We start from the raw sequence: 18,949 nt of genomic DNA, 5'->3' as shown, positions 1-18,949 counted from the left end.
ACTCGTAGGATTTAGCACGGCCAGAACATGTTGTTACAGGAAGAAAGCCGTAACAATATGCCCTGATAGTGATGAATTGCTTTCAAGTGCTTAGGGAGGATTAGCAAACGCTTACAGCAAGTGGCGTCGGCCATATTTATTCAGAAAACCACAGTATTCCTTTTTGGGATACTTTTCTGCAAGTTGTGTGACTGCTTGCCTGCTTTTCAGGAAAGCCTCCAGTGGACGATGACCCTGAAGGACCATACCCTTACGTATACAACCGTACCGGTGCGAGTGGCGGCCACTGTCTTATTGTCCAAGATTACCGCTTTGGAAAGTATCTCGGATTTCTGGATCTCAAGATTGACCGAAAGTCAGGAAACATATTAGACTGGTCTGGAAATCCAATTCTGCTTAATCAGAGTTATGAACAAGGTATGTTTTGCAAGCCTTGTACCAATATTTTGTTTATAGTCGTGGTCACAATCGCGTAATTCAATGAAAGTATGTCCGTAAAGTTTATAGTTACATAACAAACGCTTCAACATGGACCCGCAAAAGTAGGAAATAAGACAGCGTCGAGTCACTTGAGGGGCCGCAAGTAAAGCCGGAGCAACGCAATAAGCCGGCAAAGATGAGTAGGCGAATGAGAATTTGCGGCGCTTCATGACCTCCACGCAGCACTGCAGCTTATTCCACCACGCAGTTGAACGATCGGATATTAAAAAAAAAACATTTGGAGGATGCTTAAGGATGCTTCGCCTTCAAGAGTGGAACGCGTAGCATTCAAAGATCCCTGAATGTTTGTCAGGCTTCCCGGCAACTGCAGCTTTCTTGCTTGTCCACCTTCGTCTGTGCGCGCCGCTGCCGTTTATGCTGCCGAGGAGACGAGCGCCATCTGGATGATGTTTTTGCAAATAACCTACCCGGGCGCCCCGCTGTATGAATGGTAGAAAGACTGGGAAAGGAGTTTGGGTTTGAGTTTCCGCCACACAGAATTATGTTTTCTCGTATATTCAAATTACAATGTGACGCAATCACGTCTGTAGGTTGTAGTTAAATCACACTTAACGATTTTTCTGACTAGTTTTACTTTGAGAAATTCAATTAGTTCACTAATGCTTCTGCACCACGCGGAGAGCCTGCTTAGTCGAGGTGGTTCGGGATGACTTTTCTCTGCCGCGGACGCCGGCACCGACGCCAGATTTTCAGCGACACGGGGCCCATAAGTATATGGCGTTACAACAGCGAAGCCCAGGAAGGCTACTTGAAAATCACACTATCGCAATGATCCTTACGTGACGGAACAATCCACATCACGTAGGTGCAAGCCAATTACTTCTAATATTAATCGAGTTTTCTATATGTAACTTTCTACATATCAAATGGTGAAAAGGATGACATTGGTTGCAACCTGTGAACATATACTGCGCTTATCTACGCTGAGAGATTTTAGCAGTCGTGTGTCTACAGAGTTCCATTTGGCAGAATTCTTCTACGTATCCGTGCTTTCAGATACTGAACTGCGAAGTTTAATTAATAGCCGTTCGCATGATTACGCATGCAAGACAGCGGCGACCGGCGCAAAACTCCTCCCTTATGTGACGCGCTTTCGCTTACGGCGTTTAATGTGACAACGGGGAGGAGGCATAGGCAAAAGCGATAACTGCCCCCTTTTCGCTCTCGGCTGGCGTAATTGCAAAGCGCAGAAGTTGGAACCGCTATCAAAACACGGAAGGCGCAGCCTGTAACGATGGTAGCTTCTGTAATATCGAGGTAAGGGAGGAGCTAAGATAAGATGCCGCACTTCCGTCTTTTCTAATTTGGAAGAACATTGCTCGGGGGTGGCGTTGTGCATCTTTGGGAGCAGTCAGGTGGAATGGCTTGCGCTACTATACATTCTTGCGCTACTATATATATATGGAGTCACAGGATGGGTGCCTAAGGAAGGGAATGCGCAGTCGAGGATGGCCGAAAATGAGGTGGGGGGATGAAATGCGGAATTTGCAGGTGCTAATTAGAATCAGCTAACGCAAGACAGGGGTAATTGGGGATCGCAGGGAGAGGCCTTTGTCCAGCAGTGGACGTAAATATATAGGCTGCGGCTGCAGCACATGATGAGAATTATTGTGATATTATGTAAAATAATATAATACGCTTGCCACTGGTACGATCGCGACGAGCGAGCATCGACGTTATAGCCTCGCATACCTGCGTTTAGCCGTGTTGCCAGTCATCAGACACCCGCCCCAGCCTCTAACCTACTCGCTGTCCATGAGTCAACTCCCCACTCAAAGACTTCTGCGCGACTGTTTCGAAGGCAATTGCTCGGCGGACTGGAAGCCGTCTTGGATACTCTACGGTCCCCGGGGTTTCGACATTGCACGTGGCCGCGGGCTCTCCACCTTCTTTTTCCGGAAAAGTCACTCGCGACCATGATCATAATAGATTGGTGTCTCAACGACACCCGGTAATCGGTTCCTTCTGTGTTCATAGTTGTTGCTCTCCCGCTAGAGTTTTTTGCTCTCCCACAACCTATCCGATGCATTCGCAGAGGTTGTGAAGGCATCGCAGAGGTCACCATCCACCAGCATCTGAGTTTTTGCAGCAAGAAGAAGCAGGCAGATAGTCTTACGAACCATTGTGTTCTTCCCTTCTTCAGTTGCCCTTGCTTGCAGAAGTTTTACAGAAGTGACCCTGCCATCTAAGTCATTCAGCAGGAGAGTCACTTGTACCTCAAAAATTCAGAGACCAGCACCTCCGCTATCTTCACGTCAGTCGCGAGTTGCCATATGGTCTTCTCCTGGAACTTTACGTTTCATCAGGCCCGAGCGTCTATGATGACCTGCGGGAGGCCTGAATAACACACTACGGCATTCCTGTCCCTTCAATACTCCAGAAAGTCTGGGTAACCAACTCCCCAGCTGCATCATCATCATCATCATTATCATCAGCAACATTGATTTGCCCTTAAAGGCCCCTGATGGGGCTTTAAGCATCTTTGTTGTCATCTTTAAGCACTTTTGTTTGTCTCTGTGAAGCATCTTTAAGCATCTTTGTTGTCTATAACACGAGTGCCCTCTTCCACGTCATCCAAGCTTCCCAACTGCTGAGCGCCTCACGCACAGCCGTCAAACGCCCCTGCAAACAACCACAGTTTTGCGCTAGTGCACCTACACTGCCTTCTTATGCCGGGGGCGGTGGCCTCGCAAGTTCGGGCCCTACAAAAGGTGTGCTCAGCACTGCTCTTACACTTAACGGTGAAGACACAGAGACACCAAGCAACAAGTGTGCAGTGACTGGGCTGGCCGCACTATATGAATACCACAGTATCGCTGGTCAGCAGAATTAGCATGTCCGCACAGCCATGCCTCCTTCTGACCCTGCGACGCAGAAAGAATCCACAGTAAGGTGAAGGTGCAGAGACTGAACTTTCCTTGACTCTTTCAACACAGAGCGTCATGCAACCATGACGTCCTCGATGTGGCCATGGACGCTAGGTGCTTCAGCGACCCCTTCCCTCGGCATGCCCCCGGCTCTTGCCAGTGTGCCTCGGCTCTGTTGGACGAGATCCGTTACACTGGTTCCGCAGACGTCGACGGAACACTACGCAAGACAACAGGCGTAATATATGGCAGAAATTCAGCAGCAGCTCGGTTCACAAACGCACTCCCATAGATGCGATATCGACGCGATGCCGCACACCCTTCTGACGCGCGCAGTATCAGAAGCATATCAGTATCAGTAGTGGTGGCGGGACTAGTCAAGCTGCTAAAATGCATCTTTGTTCCCGCTATCCTCATCATTTGGGTACATTTTACAGCGAAGCTGTTATAGGCTAGGTTCCAGGAGATCGCGTCCGGCAACGGAATTAGATAGACCAGACTTCAGTAGATGAACAATTTTCGGCTCCGTGTGCGTCGCGGTGTCCCACCAGCTGTTCCTTAGCACAGGTGTCAAAACGGATGATAGATGACCCATTGTTATACTCCTCGCCACCACCGATGCCTCTTTCGTGAGTGTCGCGATACTCGGTGGCGGCACGTCCCACCAATCATCGTGCCCCTTTGTCTCGTGACAGAGATCTCGCTAGCGCTGTTATCTGCAGTTGCCCTTTGGACTCGCTATGAGGTGGACGCTCGTTTACCCAAATCTTACAGGATCCTGACGTCAGGACCCTGATCATGCCGTGCAGTCTATATCGGATATGCACGTTGTGTCTATTAGGCTAGTCTATGACGATGGGGAGGATTGGCGCAGCAAACGCACTACTTGGCCATCGCGCCGGGTGAAAACGAGACGCCAGTGTCCTTGCTCTTTGACGAACATGCAGAAGACGTTCAACATAGTCAATAATTATAATATATAAATTCACTATAATACTATTCACTATAACAGACCCACTATAGTCACAGCTTCGCTGGCTTCCTTCTTTGTAGTGGCGGAAGGGCTCTGAATTCTTTTTTATGTACCGATGTGCCTTAATGGTGAAGGAAAGCAAATCTGAAAACCTGCGACAAACGCGTCTACCTCCAGCCCTTTAACCGTTCGTCGATACATCGAACTGCCCGTCCCCAACCCCATCCTCAACCTCGACCACCAGAGAACTTGTCCCGCTATTGGCCTCAACACGTACCCCTTGTGGACTCCTCAATACGCATATTGAACTTCCGCTCATGCAGATAGTGTATATTTATATGTATTTTGTCAATAGAGCTGCGCGCTAAATGGGGTGGTGGGAGTATGGGGGGGGGGGGGGTGTTGCTCTGTGGCGGCGCGACAACAGGATGCCACCGGCTGTGGCTAAATAGGATGACGAGACGAGCGCGCGCCGGAGAACGCGCTAACGCGTGGTTGTCTAACAACCACTCTCAGCCACCAGTGCCACCATGGTTTGCCAGTTTTCATAAATCGTGGTCGCAGCGACTGCCTCATCGAGCAGGCTCCACAAACTCTGAGGTACTAATGCATTAGCTAAACTAGGGCAGGCACATTATGCGTTGCCATTATTAGGCACCCTTTTAATTGTTATTGTCATTGCGTGCCTCACTGCCATTGCAATTGCGTGCATGCGTTCCGTACGTCATATTACGCGTGCCTAAACTATAGAAGCAACGCACGCATATTTCCTGCGTGCAACACAATCGCACATATAGGTCTTATCAGAAACTGAATTTCGTCTTATTTTGTGGTACTGGTCTTTGTACAATTAAAGGAATGTTTAGTAAACATAGAACTGTGTTGAGCTGCGCAAACGACTGGACAAAGTTGTTGTTGTTGCCTCAAAACTGTTAAAACGAGACACAGTGCGGCCTTCGTCACTTCGTCTCCTTTTTTGCGCTGTTCTTTTCTGTTTTAAACATTCCCCAACCAGCCCTGTTGGGGAACCTTCTTGGTGAACTTATAGTATGCAAAAATGTATTACGCGGAAATCAGCCTAATAGGGAGGCTGTCAATACCCACACGCTACAGTGGCAGGGAAGACATGTTTCTCAGAAGTTCTTTTTTATCTAAATCAAGCGGGCGCTGAAGGAACAAACAATAGACTCCGGCAGCACGCGCCCGTGTTCAATAGCCCGTTGTTCAGTTCGCTCTGCTTGACATCGTCAATAGCAATCTACCAACTCGCTCAACACACCGTTTTAATACGTCGACTTCTATCGCTGGAATAAGTTGTCATGTCGTGGATAAGTAGTGACCCGAGAGCTCTCGAGATCAATGAACAATTTTCATTAGCGGTATTAGCTACAGTTGCAAAAGGCCACGCGAAGTTTTGTCACAATTGTTTGCAGCGTAATATAATGTCTGCTTTATTTCTGACAGACGAAGAAATGCTTGCAAGCCTGAAGCCATATAAAAAAATAGTAGACGACGCTGTAAAGGAAGTTGTCGGATCCACTAAGGTGCTGCTGGAAGCAAGCGACAAACTCTGCCGCTATAAGGAGTGCAATGCAGTCAACCTGATGGCTGATGCTTTCTTCGACTACTACTCAAATAGAGATAGCGTAGTGGACAAGGCTTGGTCTATTGTGAACGCCGCCGTTCTTAATGCAGGAATCGCAAGAGATTCTATTCAACCGAAATGTGAGTAAGAATGTCCATTATTATAAAATAATTTATTCATTTGTTAAAAATATTGTAATCTTTGTAAGGCTTATATTCTGGAGCGAACATAGTACAGGCGTAGTGCTTTATCGTGCAAAGGGTGTGTCAAGCTCCGAAAAAAAGGCTGAAGAAACAATAGGTGCACCCTGTGAAGCACAAAAGTAGTCAATACGAATAGAACGTTTACATTAGCATCCAGTAGACCGTATGGTAAAGAAATGCATAGACATATTGACATACGAACTTCCGTGATGTACAACACGAGTGTACCGGGAATACGTTGTTATGAAAAAAAAAGACAAGAGATAGCACAAAATTGAAGGTCAGTGCGATTTTGCTAGAATTTGAGGGGAAGCCGTTGCTTTTTAAAACTGCAGCTACTGTGTTGAAATATACAGCACGTTTCTAACTTTCATTGCGTCCAAGTGCGCAGCTCTTCCACCTACTGTGGGTGCATGTTTTATATTGTGAGCGCTAAATGGCTGATATGCCTCGAACAGGGGGCCGGAACTACTACGTTAAGTGACCTGCAGTTCAAAATAACAATGCACATCGCATTATTAAACTATAGATGAGGTGTTTGTGAAACAAACGTGTCCTTTTACCCATTATTTCCGGCGCTTTCTAAATCATTACATTATTTGCCAAAACTATTTTTCAGGCTATCACGTTATAACACAAAAAATACATTGCCGTATGTGACCTGTTGTACATGCAAGACAAGAAAAATATCGCTTGCCAGAAATTTTTGCACAGTTCATCGATTATTTAAAATAAATGCATCAGCTGGTTCGTTATTTATTTCAGGCAGAATGAGAAATATGGGTGAGGAGGTAGCAACTCCCAGCAAAAAGACGACCGAATGCGCTGACTGTCAACTCATTTAATGTTGCAACAGGCGAACATTCATTACGAAAGAAAGCTTCCTCAAAAGCAAGAAAATGAGGCACGCTGCGATTACACTGAACAACGCATGTGTGCAGGAAACCTCCCATAAAGAAACCAATCTTCTATATTCTAGCATTTAAACAAGTTGGTAAAAATAATTTAATAGTTATACATGTCTAATGACTTTGATACGCTTTCATGACGTCGCAAGCAAGATAGCTTTCATTCCCAACTTATCAGAATGTTCGGTGATCGGTATCTGGTTCGCTTTATCACATTAGTAACACAAAACACGGGGAAAAAACTAAATAAGAACTAACGAGAACGCCCTATAAACAAAGACATAAAAAGCAAGCCGCCACAACAAAATTATCCCGTTGACTGCACCGCACAACCTGGGGTGCTATGCAGCATGCCCCAAGTTTGGCGAAACTCGGGATCTTCACGAGCTCTGGCGACGCCCCAAGATGAAAGAACTAATGGTAACAAGACAAAGTTTTGTCCGTCGGCACACCTCCAGTTTCATTGGTTTATCTAGATTCACTCTGGGTGGCCATCATCCCTTGGGCGTTGCCATATGAGCGGTCGACAAACTGGGGCTCACGTGATCATGCGGTCGGTGCATGGTCGTGCATTCTTTCACTTGTTTGTCGCAATAGAGGCACAAGCAAGTTATCAAATAAATGCATTTAGTACAATGATATTAGTCACATTACAGTAGGGTATAGGTGTTTTAATGTTTACAAATTGTACACTGAATGTGTATTAGACTAATTTGTAGTTTAATCATTTCGCGTTATACCACGAAAGCACGCTCGCCCTCCTCTTTCTTCATCTGGATTGGATTGGCGCGGCTCGCTACGTGCTTGCGCTAGCATTTCCCAGCACAGATTGGTGTGCGCTTGGTTTTCGCACTGAACTTTGAACAGATCGCTCGTTGCTCTTTCTCTTTCCTCTGGATTTAATTGGTGCGGCTCGCTCCATGCTTGCGCTCCCATTTCCGAGCACAGATTGGTGTGCGCCTGATTTTTACACTGGGCTTTCAACAGATCGCTCGTTGCTCGCGCTAAAGTAAGGCTTCGAGACGAAGGGAGCGTCGGCTAGCGCAGAAGTGGTTTGCCGCGCGCTTACCGTGTAAGCGCGCGGAAAACACTCATGTCGGAAAAACACTCATGCAAGGATAAAAAAAAACTACGCTTTATTTTCTTTTACATTGTCACGCACTTCATACTGGCTAGCGCCGAGCGATGGCTTCTAACAACCGCAGGAAAGAGTCTTTATACTGGGTAGCCCCAGCGATCCGTGGCTTCTAACAAACGCAAGAAAGGGTCTTTGCAGCGCACGTGGCCGTTGAGTGCCACCTCATTCATCCCAGGTGAGACTCTAGCATCAGTGCAGTTACTCTGTACCCACTGCTGACGAGGTGGCGCTTCACTTTTATTGCGATAGCAATTATATGGACACTTCCACCGTATTTCTGCCGTCGGCGTCGCCGTCGCCGTCGTCGTCGTCGTCGTCGTCGCCGTCGCTGTCGCCGTGAGGTTCCGTATAGATAAAATCTTTGCCGCGCGCCGTATGCCCGAGCGGAAGCGTGCGGGGACGCACGCTGTCACGGAGAGCGAACGCACTCAATCTTCCACGCGCAAGCAAGGAAGCGGGAAGCGAGCGCCGAAAAGAGCGGGGGGGGGGCGCATTTCTACTCTGCCAACAACCGCGCTCGTCGCTCGCTCGCACCGTCTCTTATCTCCACACGGTTCTGACCTTTATGCGCCGTGCATTCGCCGCTCAGTTTCCGTTGAAGCGATAGACCGCACGTACCTTCGCCGCTGCGGCGTATCCGCTTGCTGCCAGAGTTTTGACGGTCGCTGTCTGCATTCATTCAATGTGATCTATTCATGTTTGTTTGTGCGCGCTCACACCACAGTTAATGATAGTCGGGCCACATTTTCCAAAGCACGCTACACATGCAATGCTGCCCGGATCGGTAGTGCAGCGCTACAGGTGTGTCCCTTCGCACGCGCTGCCCACGGGAAGCGCTTCTCATCAACACCACCGTTTCACACGCGCCTTCTCGTGGTCATCGAGTCTCTCTTCATGTCGGTTTACTTACGCTGCAGCACACCTGCTTACTTAATCAGGTCATGTTTAGTACAATTCATATTGCTACCAAAGCCGCTCACCTTACTTCGTATGACATTGCTTTGTTGCTATCGCATTCATTGCTTCGCCCTTAGGGCGAAACTGTGACATTTTTTGGCAATAACTTTTTATTTTTTGCGTGTGAACGCCCGTGTTGGTTTCCACAAAGTGCACGCTGTGGTTAACTGTCTCCCAATGCAGATTGAGGCATAGCCCCGTTAGCATCCACTGAATTATGGACACAGTTGTATGCGGCCAATTCGTCACTATGAATAATGGTCCCCGGTTGAACACTGGCTGCAATAATAGCGCCTAGCGTCGCTGCCTTTCGTCGGTCAACCTTGAAAAGTAGCAGCACCCCTCAGGTCGTGCAGACCATGCCGAAGACTCATGGGCCACCATCTTTACCTTTTACTTGCCAATGTTCCAAAACTGGAACATACAAAACCTGATTTTTTATTTTCTTCCCCATCTATCGCAGTTTTTTTCTTTTTGTTTTCACATACTCACTGATACAGTAGAAAACATAGCAATTAAAATTTTTATTATCAACCTATTTAGAAGCTTTGGATAAATGCTCACAAACAGGCATATTTTGCGTTCCTTCAGGGCCATACGTTTGTTGAATTTTTCGCAGGAAAAAAGTAATGTTCAATGAGCAAAGCAGAACTAAAATATCGGCATATGGTTAGGTATTACTGGGCCAAAAAAATAAAGAATAATAACGGCACTCTAGTTTTTAGTTTTTAGAGTATTATGCGAATGTTCCACTTTTGGAACATTGGCGTTTTACGGTGTCAAAGCAGCGTAGACTCGCGCGTGCATTTCGACTTAGTTTTCTTCTTTTTCGTTCGCTTGCTTTTGAGCGAATATCACTCAGTTCGATCTGAGGACTCGTATTGGAGCACCGCAGAAGACTTTTGTATGCCTTTAGTTGCGACAGTGATTGCCCGCTATAGGTTCCGGCAGCTCAAAAGGTTTTTTTTTCATGTAGTGGGCAACACTCAGTTGAGAGCAGGCGAGAAGATGGGCAAGATTCAGCCGTTTTACGACGAAATCTTCAAATGTTTCCACCAGTTTGGAGTGTTCCACGAAAGCCTCAGCATCGACGAGTCAATGGGACCCTATTATGGCCCCCACTCGTGCAAAATGTTCATTCGCGGTAAACCTATTCTATTTGGGTATAAGGTATGGATGATGTGCTCTTCGAATGGATACCCCTATGCAATGGAAATATATTGCGGGAGAAACGAGAAGGACGAGAAGGCACCTCTCGGGCTGAGGGTTGTTAGCAATATGGCATCTGTCCTGCCCGCCCTCGAACAGCACGAAGTCTACTTTGATAACTTTTTCACTTCGCACAGTCTCCTGACGAACTGGCTGACCAGGGGATATAGAGTGACGGGGATTGTACGAGATACAAGAACCGCTGGTTGTCCGCTGAAGAGCTTGAAAGACGTCGGAGGAGAGGAAAGAGGTTCTTTCCACTACAAGTGTGACGGGGTGGTCTACACATGCAGGTGGAACGACAATGCAGTCGTCACAGTTTCTTCAAACCACCTCTGCCATGAGCCTCTTGGAACTGCAAAACGCTTCTCACGGCGCGCAAACGAAAGGGTAGACATTCCTCAACCATATTTGATCAAAAAGTACAGTGAGGGCGTTGGGGGAAGTAGATGTTTTTGAGCGCCTCCTCAGAAGTTACCACCGAAGACTTCGAAGCAAAAAATGGTGGTGGAACCTTTTCAGTAATGGTCAGAACATGGCTGTCGTCGCAGGATGGCTCCTTCACTGCGAGCTTCATAAGGAACTGATGCCACCATGACGCACATAGCATTTCGGCGGGACGTCGTCATGTCCTAGCTTGCTGCACCTCAAGCTGAGAATCAGTGTGCGGCCTGGACCTCGGGTTCATCCGAGACGGGAGGATAGGAAAACTAATGGCCATTACATCATCACAGCGACTCGGGGGAAGTGGGCTGAGTGCAAGAAAAAACACGACGAACCAGTGTCAGCAGTTCAAAAGTCGTCTGCCCACGAAATGCTTGCAGCATACATGGCTTGTGAAGTGTTCACTGACCTACAGCGGTAAGATGAAAGAAAAAATTTCGCAAGCATTGTTATAGACATTTATACTTTTTGAAAGGCCTTGTTCGACGCTAATAGTTATTCTTCTGTTAACACGAGTAAGCAATCCCCATTTAACAGTCAGTAAAAGTTGTTCCCAGACAAAATTTGTGTTTTTCATATGGGAAACGCCAATGTTCCAAAAATGGAACATGCGAAAAAAAGTACTAAGCCTTTGTGAATGCGGCTGTATTTTTTATCATAGTTAATTTAGAAGACCAATGCAGATTATCAACATTTATTTCAGTTTTTTTGACTACTACTTCATGGTGCGGCGCTTAAAAGGTTAACACCACCGTAGTTTTGGCGGCTCGGCGGAACGTTGTCGCCCGTCATTAGGCGGCCTCGATTGCACTTTTGCTCGCCGCGTAGAAGGCACTCATCAATTTGCGCTGTCTTCCCGGGGCCACCGAGTGGAGCTAGCGCCAGCAGCTCGTCCCTCGCTACCTTACGGGGGTAGCTCCAGTCGGCGATGGCGTGCTCCGATAGAGGAAACAAGTCTACGGTCTCTTTCAACATCCATATGTCTACGCTTTTGCTCACGCAGTACGTGAGCCAAATCATTTGCCGCCTGGAGAGGTGGTCGTTCGGACGGCCGAGGCGGTCCGTGTTGGCGCAGTAACTTCCTTCGCCTCTCTGCCCGTGCCGTGTAGCGGTACCGTGTACCTGCCAAAACTGATTTCGGCACCTGTTGCACCGGAAGGCAGCGCGGCGTCCATTCTGAGTCTTCCAATATAATGTGACTACTTCGACTGCGCAGGTTGGTTGGTCCGGCTTGAACCCCAGGTGCTCGCAGGTGCTCCAGTACTCCGATGACGACGCCGGACCTGGCCCGGGGCTGGGGGGCGGTGGACGAGCGGACTTGAAACAGGAGAGAGCCGAAGCGATCGCACGAACGATTCCCCCGCAGCCTAGTCACACCAGTCTACGCTGGGAAAGCATAATTGCCCGCCACCCTATCTCCGCCGACGACGGCCTTCGCCTAACGCGTCACACAGCCAGCGCACTCACGTTTTGGAAAGGCAAAAATGACGCTGAAATCTACGTCGGACATGTAGGTGAACGGGTCCAGATGGTCATATTGACGCTTGCTGCCGCTGGATGCGATTAAACAGGCTGCTGCTGCCGCCACCATGTTCCCGAGTTCAACTCGAGGGGGGTTTCGCGATGTACGAGTTTGGCCCGAGTTCGCGTGTCAATCAAAACCACACGTCGCGCCCCGCGCGAGGCATGTAACTCTTGTGCGCGCGCCCGCCACGGTTGGGCCACGCCCAACTTATTTTCCGGCTACAGCGACGTGGTGCGGAACTGAGAGGCATCAACAATCTTGACCGCCGACAGAAAATACGCACAGCACACTGTCATCGGTGATGCACTGTAACTGAGAACCACTATCAAAAACAAAGCGGCGACTTCGCTGGCTCATGCATCTATCTTCTTAGGCTGTGATGGCCCCACAACATGGTTCATTGTCGGCCTTGTAGCGACGTAGCGCATAGCAAATAATTATCGGAACGACACTGTAGTGCTTGCAAGGCGTCGAAGCTTCGGGTGGATGACGATGCTGAGCAGTGCGTAGTGTTTTTCAACGTAACGGTATCGCAGCTGTTGTTTGAGATGGCTGCTCTGTCATCGGTGATGTATCGGATCCGCAGTGTCGGAAACACGGTCAGCGCCGAGAAACGCTCGCTTTTGTAAACCCAGTGCGACGGCATTTCTTCATCACAAGCATGGCAGACTAAATAGTTGCAACCCCTTCCTGCGTTCGAAGTTTAATTTCCTAACTGCACACAGGAGCAATCACCCGCGAAAATGCGATTGCTGCGCGGTCGTTACTATATCCATCTACGATCGCTGTTAGCTTAGCAGCAGACGCAATCGGCAAGCACGTTAGAGAGAACAACACACTGAAGCTCTGCGTACACATGCGAACGGAGGCACCTTCATTGGGCAAGCGATGACAAGCGATGAATTGTATCACTGGGCAGCGCGCTCTTGCAATGCATCGCGGAGGCTTCCCGCTCGCAGATAAACGGGCGCATTTTCACTGTGCTGCGTCACTACGGACCCTAGAATACCGCACAGCCATTTTGCAGTGACAAACGTTGCTCCCGTCGTTTCAGTTGCTAAAGCGGCGGCCTTAATAGCCGCCTAAGTGAAGCACCTGCGGTGAACAACCATGCCGTAGCGCTGCGTTGCCATTCCCCTAATAGTCAGGAAATGGAAAGATCATTGTCATGACTGACTTTATCAAGGATTAGAGTGCCTCGTTGAACGCGGGCATCAAGGCAACCTATCAAGGATAGCATTTCAGTGCCCCTGGCGACTGCTCACCGTATATGAACTCCCTCGTGCGTGCGACCCTCTAAAAGGTATCCGCTTGTAAGCTTTCGCCTCACTGTCGCCACTCGCGGCAAAAAGTGCAAAATTTAATAATTCGCTCGATCTCTGTTCGTCATAAATATTTATGGCATTCCAAACGAAAAACACGAACTTCAAGAAATAAAGTGTTCTTAATTTATTGGTTGTATTTTAACGTAATCGATTGAGGGAAAGTGTAGGCGCAACAATGCACCGCATGTGCCCTGTTCGCATTCGACGGAGGATAGAAAGATAATGCTCAAAGAGGAGGCACGCCCTTTACGCGTCCTAGAAAGGCGTGGCAAGTGGCTCACGGCAAGTGTGCAGATAGACGGCGGTACAGTCACGGTATTGCTAAATGGTGATAATACGTTGATAACAATACGCGGCGCTGGCGCGTTTTGCTGCGCCGTCTTCTGTGCTTGAAGCACGGAATCACTGTGCCGCGCAGGGTGCGCTCATGTTGTCATACGCGGCTTTATCTCGACATTTTTTTGCCTTCTGTTCTTGCACGTTCCTTGCTATCTCCGTTAACTGACTGCCATCGAGCAAACTCGGGTGAAACTCGTGCGAACGAGAAACTCGGCGCATCCTGCATAGCACCCTGGCTCGAAATCCTTTCTCATAAACTGAAGCTGAAAGGCCAGCACCCAAATACTAGAGTTGTTTTCCCCGCTTAGTAAGTTTTGATCCTGAGTAACAAAGGTAACGACGGAACTAAGCATGCATTCGCACAAAGTATGGTGGAGCTTTGGTGGTCTACTGTTAGTTCACGCACTTGGTTTGAGTGTGTGTGTGGGGGGGGGGGGGGGGGCTCTAGTACATATAGGCCAAACAAGCGGACATTTCAAGCTATGCTTTTACAGTGACAATAGCTAGGTGAAAGAAAACACCGTTCGTCCCATGTTTTGATAAACGTCTCATTGACTGCGCCGTCAGTTACGTCGTTCTCTACGTCACACCCAAGCACGCGCGCCATTGACAGCGCCGTTAGTGACGTCGTTCTCTGCGTCGTACGACGCAGTTCGATGTGGAGACGATTTGCCCCAACCTCAAACAGAACATCAGGGTCGTGAGTTCCCCGCTACCCGAGAATGTCCACGGATATTTGAAAATTCAGAGCGTCACCATCGCCGGACAGATGTACGAGGCATCACCCTACCAGACTGCACCGGACGACACGTGTAAGGGAGTCATTCGCAACATTACGCTCCACCACACACAAGAAACGATAAGCAGGTCTGTTGTCAACCCCAGAAACCCACTCGCACTGGCGCAAAGCGCATTAAGGAAACCGGGACGGTGATCGTGGTCTTCGAAGGACACAAAGTTCCAACCACGTGATGTACGGATGTGCATGGGTAGAGTGCTCGCTCTACAGGATGCAGATCGCCATATGTTCAGGCTTGCGGAAAATTAGGCCACCGAGAAGACTATGCCCACACCTGAGAAGCAGACTTGCAGGGGCTGTGGCATTGCAGACCCCGGAGCAGATCACGTTTGCGAAGAGGTCTCTTGCGCGTTGTGCGGCGAGAAAACCCCACGGCCAGCAAGGAATGCAAGAACCGATACCAGGTCCCGTACGTGGTACGCAAGCGAAGAATCGAGAACAAGCAGGCAGCCATTGCGGCCAAGAAAATTCGAGATAAGGCGAATAGTCTCTTAAAGCACAACGGCGCAGATGACGCGCAGTTGCCAGACGGGGAGCGCGAGCACAGAGGACGCTCCAGATCCAGGGGGATCTCGGGATCCCGATCGGCCAGCAGATGTCGCAGGCGCCGCTCCCGCACACGCGGGAGCCGAGGCCGCTCCACTTCGGGGGTGCGCTTCGCACCCCGGCCGGAGCCAACGGCGGGGACGGTGCCGACAAACCATGGCCGTTGAGGGACCCATCTCAGGTGAGCTTGCAAGCACGGCCAGAGAATAATGTACACAAAGACTCTTAGAAAGAATCGAAGCACTCGAGCACGAGAGCGCTCAACTGAGACGCACAATGACAGAACTGGCTAACGAGAATAGATTCCTTAAAACGCAAACCAGCAAACCAAGCGCACAGACACAGGACACGCACATGGGCACTTCACCCAGTCGACTCCCCCAGCGTAGCGGAATCAGAAACGGCTAGTGAACACCACCTGCGGGCACACCAGCCACCATGAAACGCAAGGCCAAAGACCACGGAAGGCGACACGCCTGCCAAGGACATAGGCGGTAAATTGGACAAGATCTTTAGTACCCTAGGTCAACTCCAATTCGATGTAGAGTCGCTCAAGAAGCTACACGACAGACTAGTAGAGGCGGTCGACGGCTTAACGAGCAGGGTAGAAGTGTGGAGAAGGGCTTCGGCGCCAGGATCGAGGCTCTCAAGAGAACCGTCTTTACTCACTCAACGGCACCGGTCAACCCCCCCCCCCCCCCGCTACCTATGGTCAGAAGGAACACTGCAACAAGTGATATCGTTACACCCAAACGGCGGTAAAGTCCGCAACAAAAGTAGAAAGTAAAAATGGGAAGGCAAATAAGCGAGAACCAGCCGAAAGGCACCAAGCGCAAATTAGCAATCAAGGCAGCTAATAATCTGGCAATGGAATTGTAGCGGGTTCCGCACCAAGAAATCGGTCCTACAACAACACATCAGACACACTACAGACAAGCCGAACATCATACTCATTCAAGATACCAACACCGAGACACCCACACCTCCGCGATATGAAGCAAATTGCCGTTCCACCCAACAAAAGCCTGCAGCAGTGAGCGACGTTTGTCAGTAACAGCTCGCGTGGGACGAAATTGACAGAAGTAATCCGGACAGCAAATGCGAGCACTTGCTCAATTGAAGTGTTTCTCAAAGGCAAAAAGGCCAAGAGCATACTAGCACTCAACATATACAGTAGCCCGAACCACAAAAGGCAAAGTTTCAGACGAATGTTGAAGAAGGCCAGGGACAAAGCCGGGGACAACCCGCTGATTACTGCCGGAGATTTCAACGCCCCAAACGTAGAATGGGGATACGGCGTCGCCAGCGCCAAAGGCAGAAATCTTGCCACTGATGCGGAAGAGATGGGCCTCACACTGATCACGTCCGCGCTCTACCCCACTAGGATGGAAAACTCGGTCTCGAGGGACACCACACAGACCTCACATTCGTCCTCAACGTCGAGAGGGCCACCTGGCATAATTCCGGCGAGCACCTCGGCAGCGACCATTACATTCCAGAAAGGTCAATAGCAATCGCCTCGAAACCACTCCGAAAGTGGAGATACACGGATTGGAATGCGTTTAGACAGGTAACAAAAGAACGTACCGAGAAGCCCGCTACACTAGAACAGTGGACGCACGAACTCAAGGAGGACGCCCTCAAGGCGACCAAAGAAATAGAAACGGACGTCCAGACAATCCGGATGCATTCTAAGCTCGTTCACATGCTGGAAGCAAAAAGATCCATATTGCAGAGATGGCGTACCCAGAGACTCAATAGAAGACTAAGAAAAAGATCGCACTACTGAACAAGGACATTGGAACCACTGTGCGGTACTCTCCAACCAACAATAGGACGAAGTATGCGCAAGGGCCGATGGCAGCATGACGTCGGGCAAAACGTGGAACCTGCTCAAACACCTTCTTAACACGGGTCAAACCAAGAGCTCCCAGACCAAGGCGGCTGACAAGGTAGCGAAACGCGACCTCAAAAACTGCAACGAGCCGGAATTTATGGGAAGACTTGCCGAAAGATACATGTCACACTCGAGCAGCCACGAAAACGAGGCCGAGGCACCCGGTTCCCGTACACGGGAGTGGACAACCCCGACCTCGACGAACCTTCACCCTGGAAGAAATCAGGACCGTCCTTCAAAACCTGAATGGCACATCGGCCCCAGGTCCCGACGGTATTAGTAACAAGGCCATTCGTAACTTGGATGAAGACTCCATCCGGTTCCTAGTGGATCGAATCAATCAGGTCTGGATTCCGGCATGGTTCCTCCGGAATGGAAGCACGCCTCTACGGTTCTCATCCCAAAGCCCAACAAGCCCTCGGGCGTCGAGAACCTTAGACCCATATAGCTCCCGTCGTGCGTGGAACAGGCCGTTCAGAACAGAATCTCCAGATTCCTTGAAAACAAGGGACTGTTACCACACACCCTCATAGGATTCAGACCCGGTATATCAACTCAAGACCCCATGATTTTAATCAAGCACCAAATCATTCATGACCCCATTAGAAACGCCAAGGCCATTCTCGGGTTGGATCGCGAGAAAGCGTTTGATTACCTATCTCACCAATACATTGTGGACACCATTTCCGAACTCAACCTCGGAGCTAGATTCCACGCGTACATCAAGTCATTCTTGTATAATAGGACGAATACCCTCCGATTTGCCGACCTCCCACAGAGACACTCTCGCTGGGGAGCAAGGGCACCCCCCCAAGGCTCGGTCATCCCCCTATGCATTTCAACCTTGCCATGGCGGGATTTGCCGAGAAACTCGGACAGATACATGGGCTCGAGCGCACCATATACGCCGACGACATCACCATGTGGGTCTCCAAAGGAACCCCTGGTATGGTGCAGTACGTCTTGCAAGAAACAGTGAACACCGTAGAAGAATTTCTAATTCCCACAGGACTCAGAAGCTCACCTACCAAGTCGGAGCTGCTCGTACGCAGACCCACGCAGAAGAGCCGAAGGCCATATTCAACAGACTTCGATTACAATCGGAAATTACCGTACGAACTAATTCGGGACATGCCATCCCGTGCGTCGACGAAATCAGAGTCGGGTATGATAGTAGAGACTAAAGACGTCAATGCCTCTACCGTTCAGAAGCTCATCACCAAGACCAACAACGCTATCGGGCTCATCGGAAGCATTGCCAATAGACACAGGGGCCTCAAGGGACATAATCTCGTCAAACTCATACACGCGTTCCTCACCTGTCACTTCGCATACGTTGCGGCAATGCTTAATTGGTCAAGATCCCAAATAGGCAGATTCAATGCGCAAATCAGAAAGGTCACCAAGCAAGCCCTCGGCATTCCGACCACACCAGCAACGAGAAGCTGGGGCACCTGGGCATGCACAACACCTGGAAGAAATTGCCGAGGCCCAGCAGCGCGCCCAGCTTGCCAGACTTTCGATGACGCCTCCGGGTGCACGATCCTAGCGAAGCTAGGCTTTGTTCAAGGAAGCATAGAAAAAGACTTTGCGGACCTCCCACGGGACATCCGCGCTAAGATCGCGGTCCGTCCTATACCCAGAAGCGTACACCCCGAAAACAACAGGGGCAGACGACAAGCGAGATGACAATCCTCCTTAACCAAGCCTTGGCAAACCGCGAACGCTCAGCT

The 18,949-nt window shown here is 49.4% G+C and overlaps 1 protein-coding gene across 6 annotated transcripts in view; it reads left to right on the top strand.

The window, feature by feature from the left end:
- Positions 1-18,949, top strand: part of LOC119454594 (protein 5NUC) — a 201,575-nt gene that overhangs the window by 132,582 nt on the left and 50,044 nt on the right. For 2 of the 6 annotated variants that reach the window (XM_049666903.1, XM_049666902.1), the window contains exons 5-6: positions 211-417; positions 5,806-6,066. The exons of 2 other annotated variants lie outside the window; for them this stretch is intronic. In XM_049666903.1, coding sequence (XP_049522860.1) covers positions 211-417; positions 5,806-6,066 — 468 coding nt within the window. The remainder of the gene's footprint in view (positions 1-210; positions 418-5,805; positions 6,067-18,949) is intronic. 2 more of the 6 variants (XM_049666905.1, XM_049666901.1) reach the window with 1 other exon arrangement.

Source organism: Dermacentor silvarum, chromosome 5, assembly GCF_013339745.2.
Source record: "Dermacentor silvarum isolate Dsil-2018 chromosome 5, BIME_Dsil_1.4, whole genome shotgun sequence".
Classification (NCBI taxonomy): Eukaryota; Metazoa; Arthropoda; class Arachnida; order Ixodida; family Ixodidae; genus Dermacentor; species Dermacentor silvarum.
Note: the sequence above shows the minus strand (reverse complement) of the source record. Positions and strands in the feature narration are given on the sequence as shown.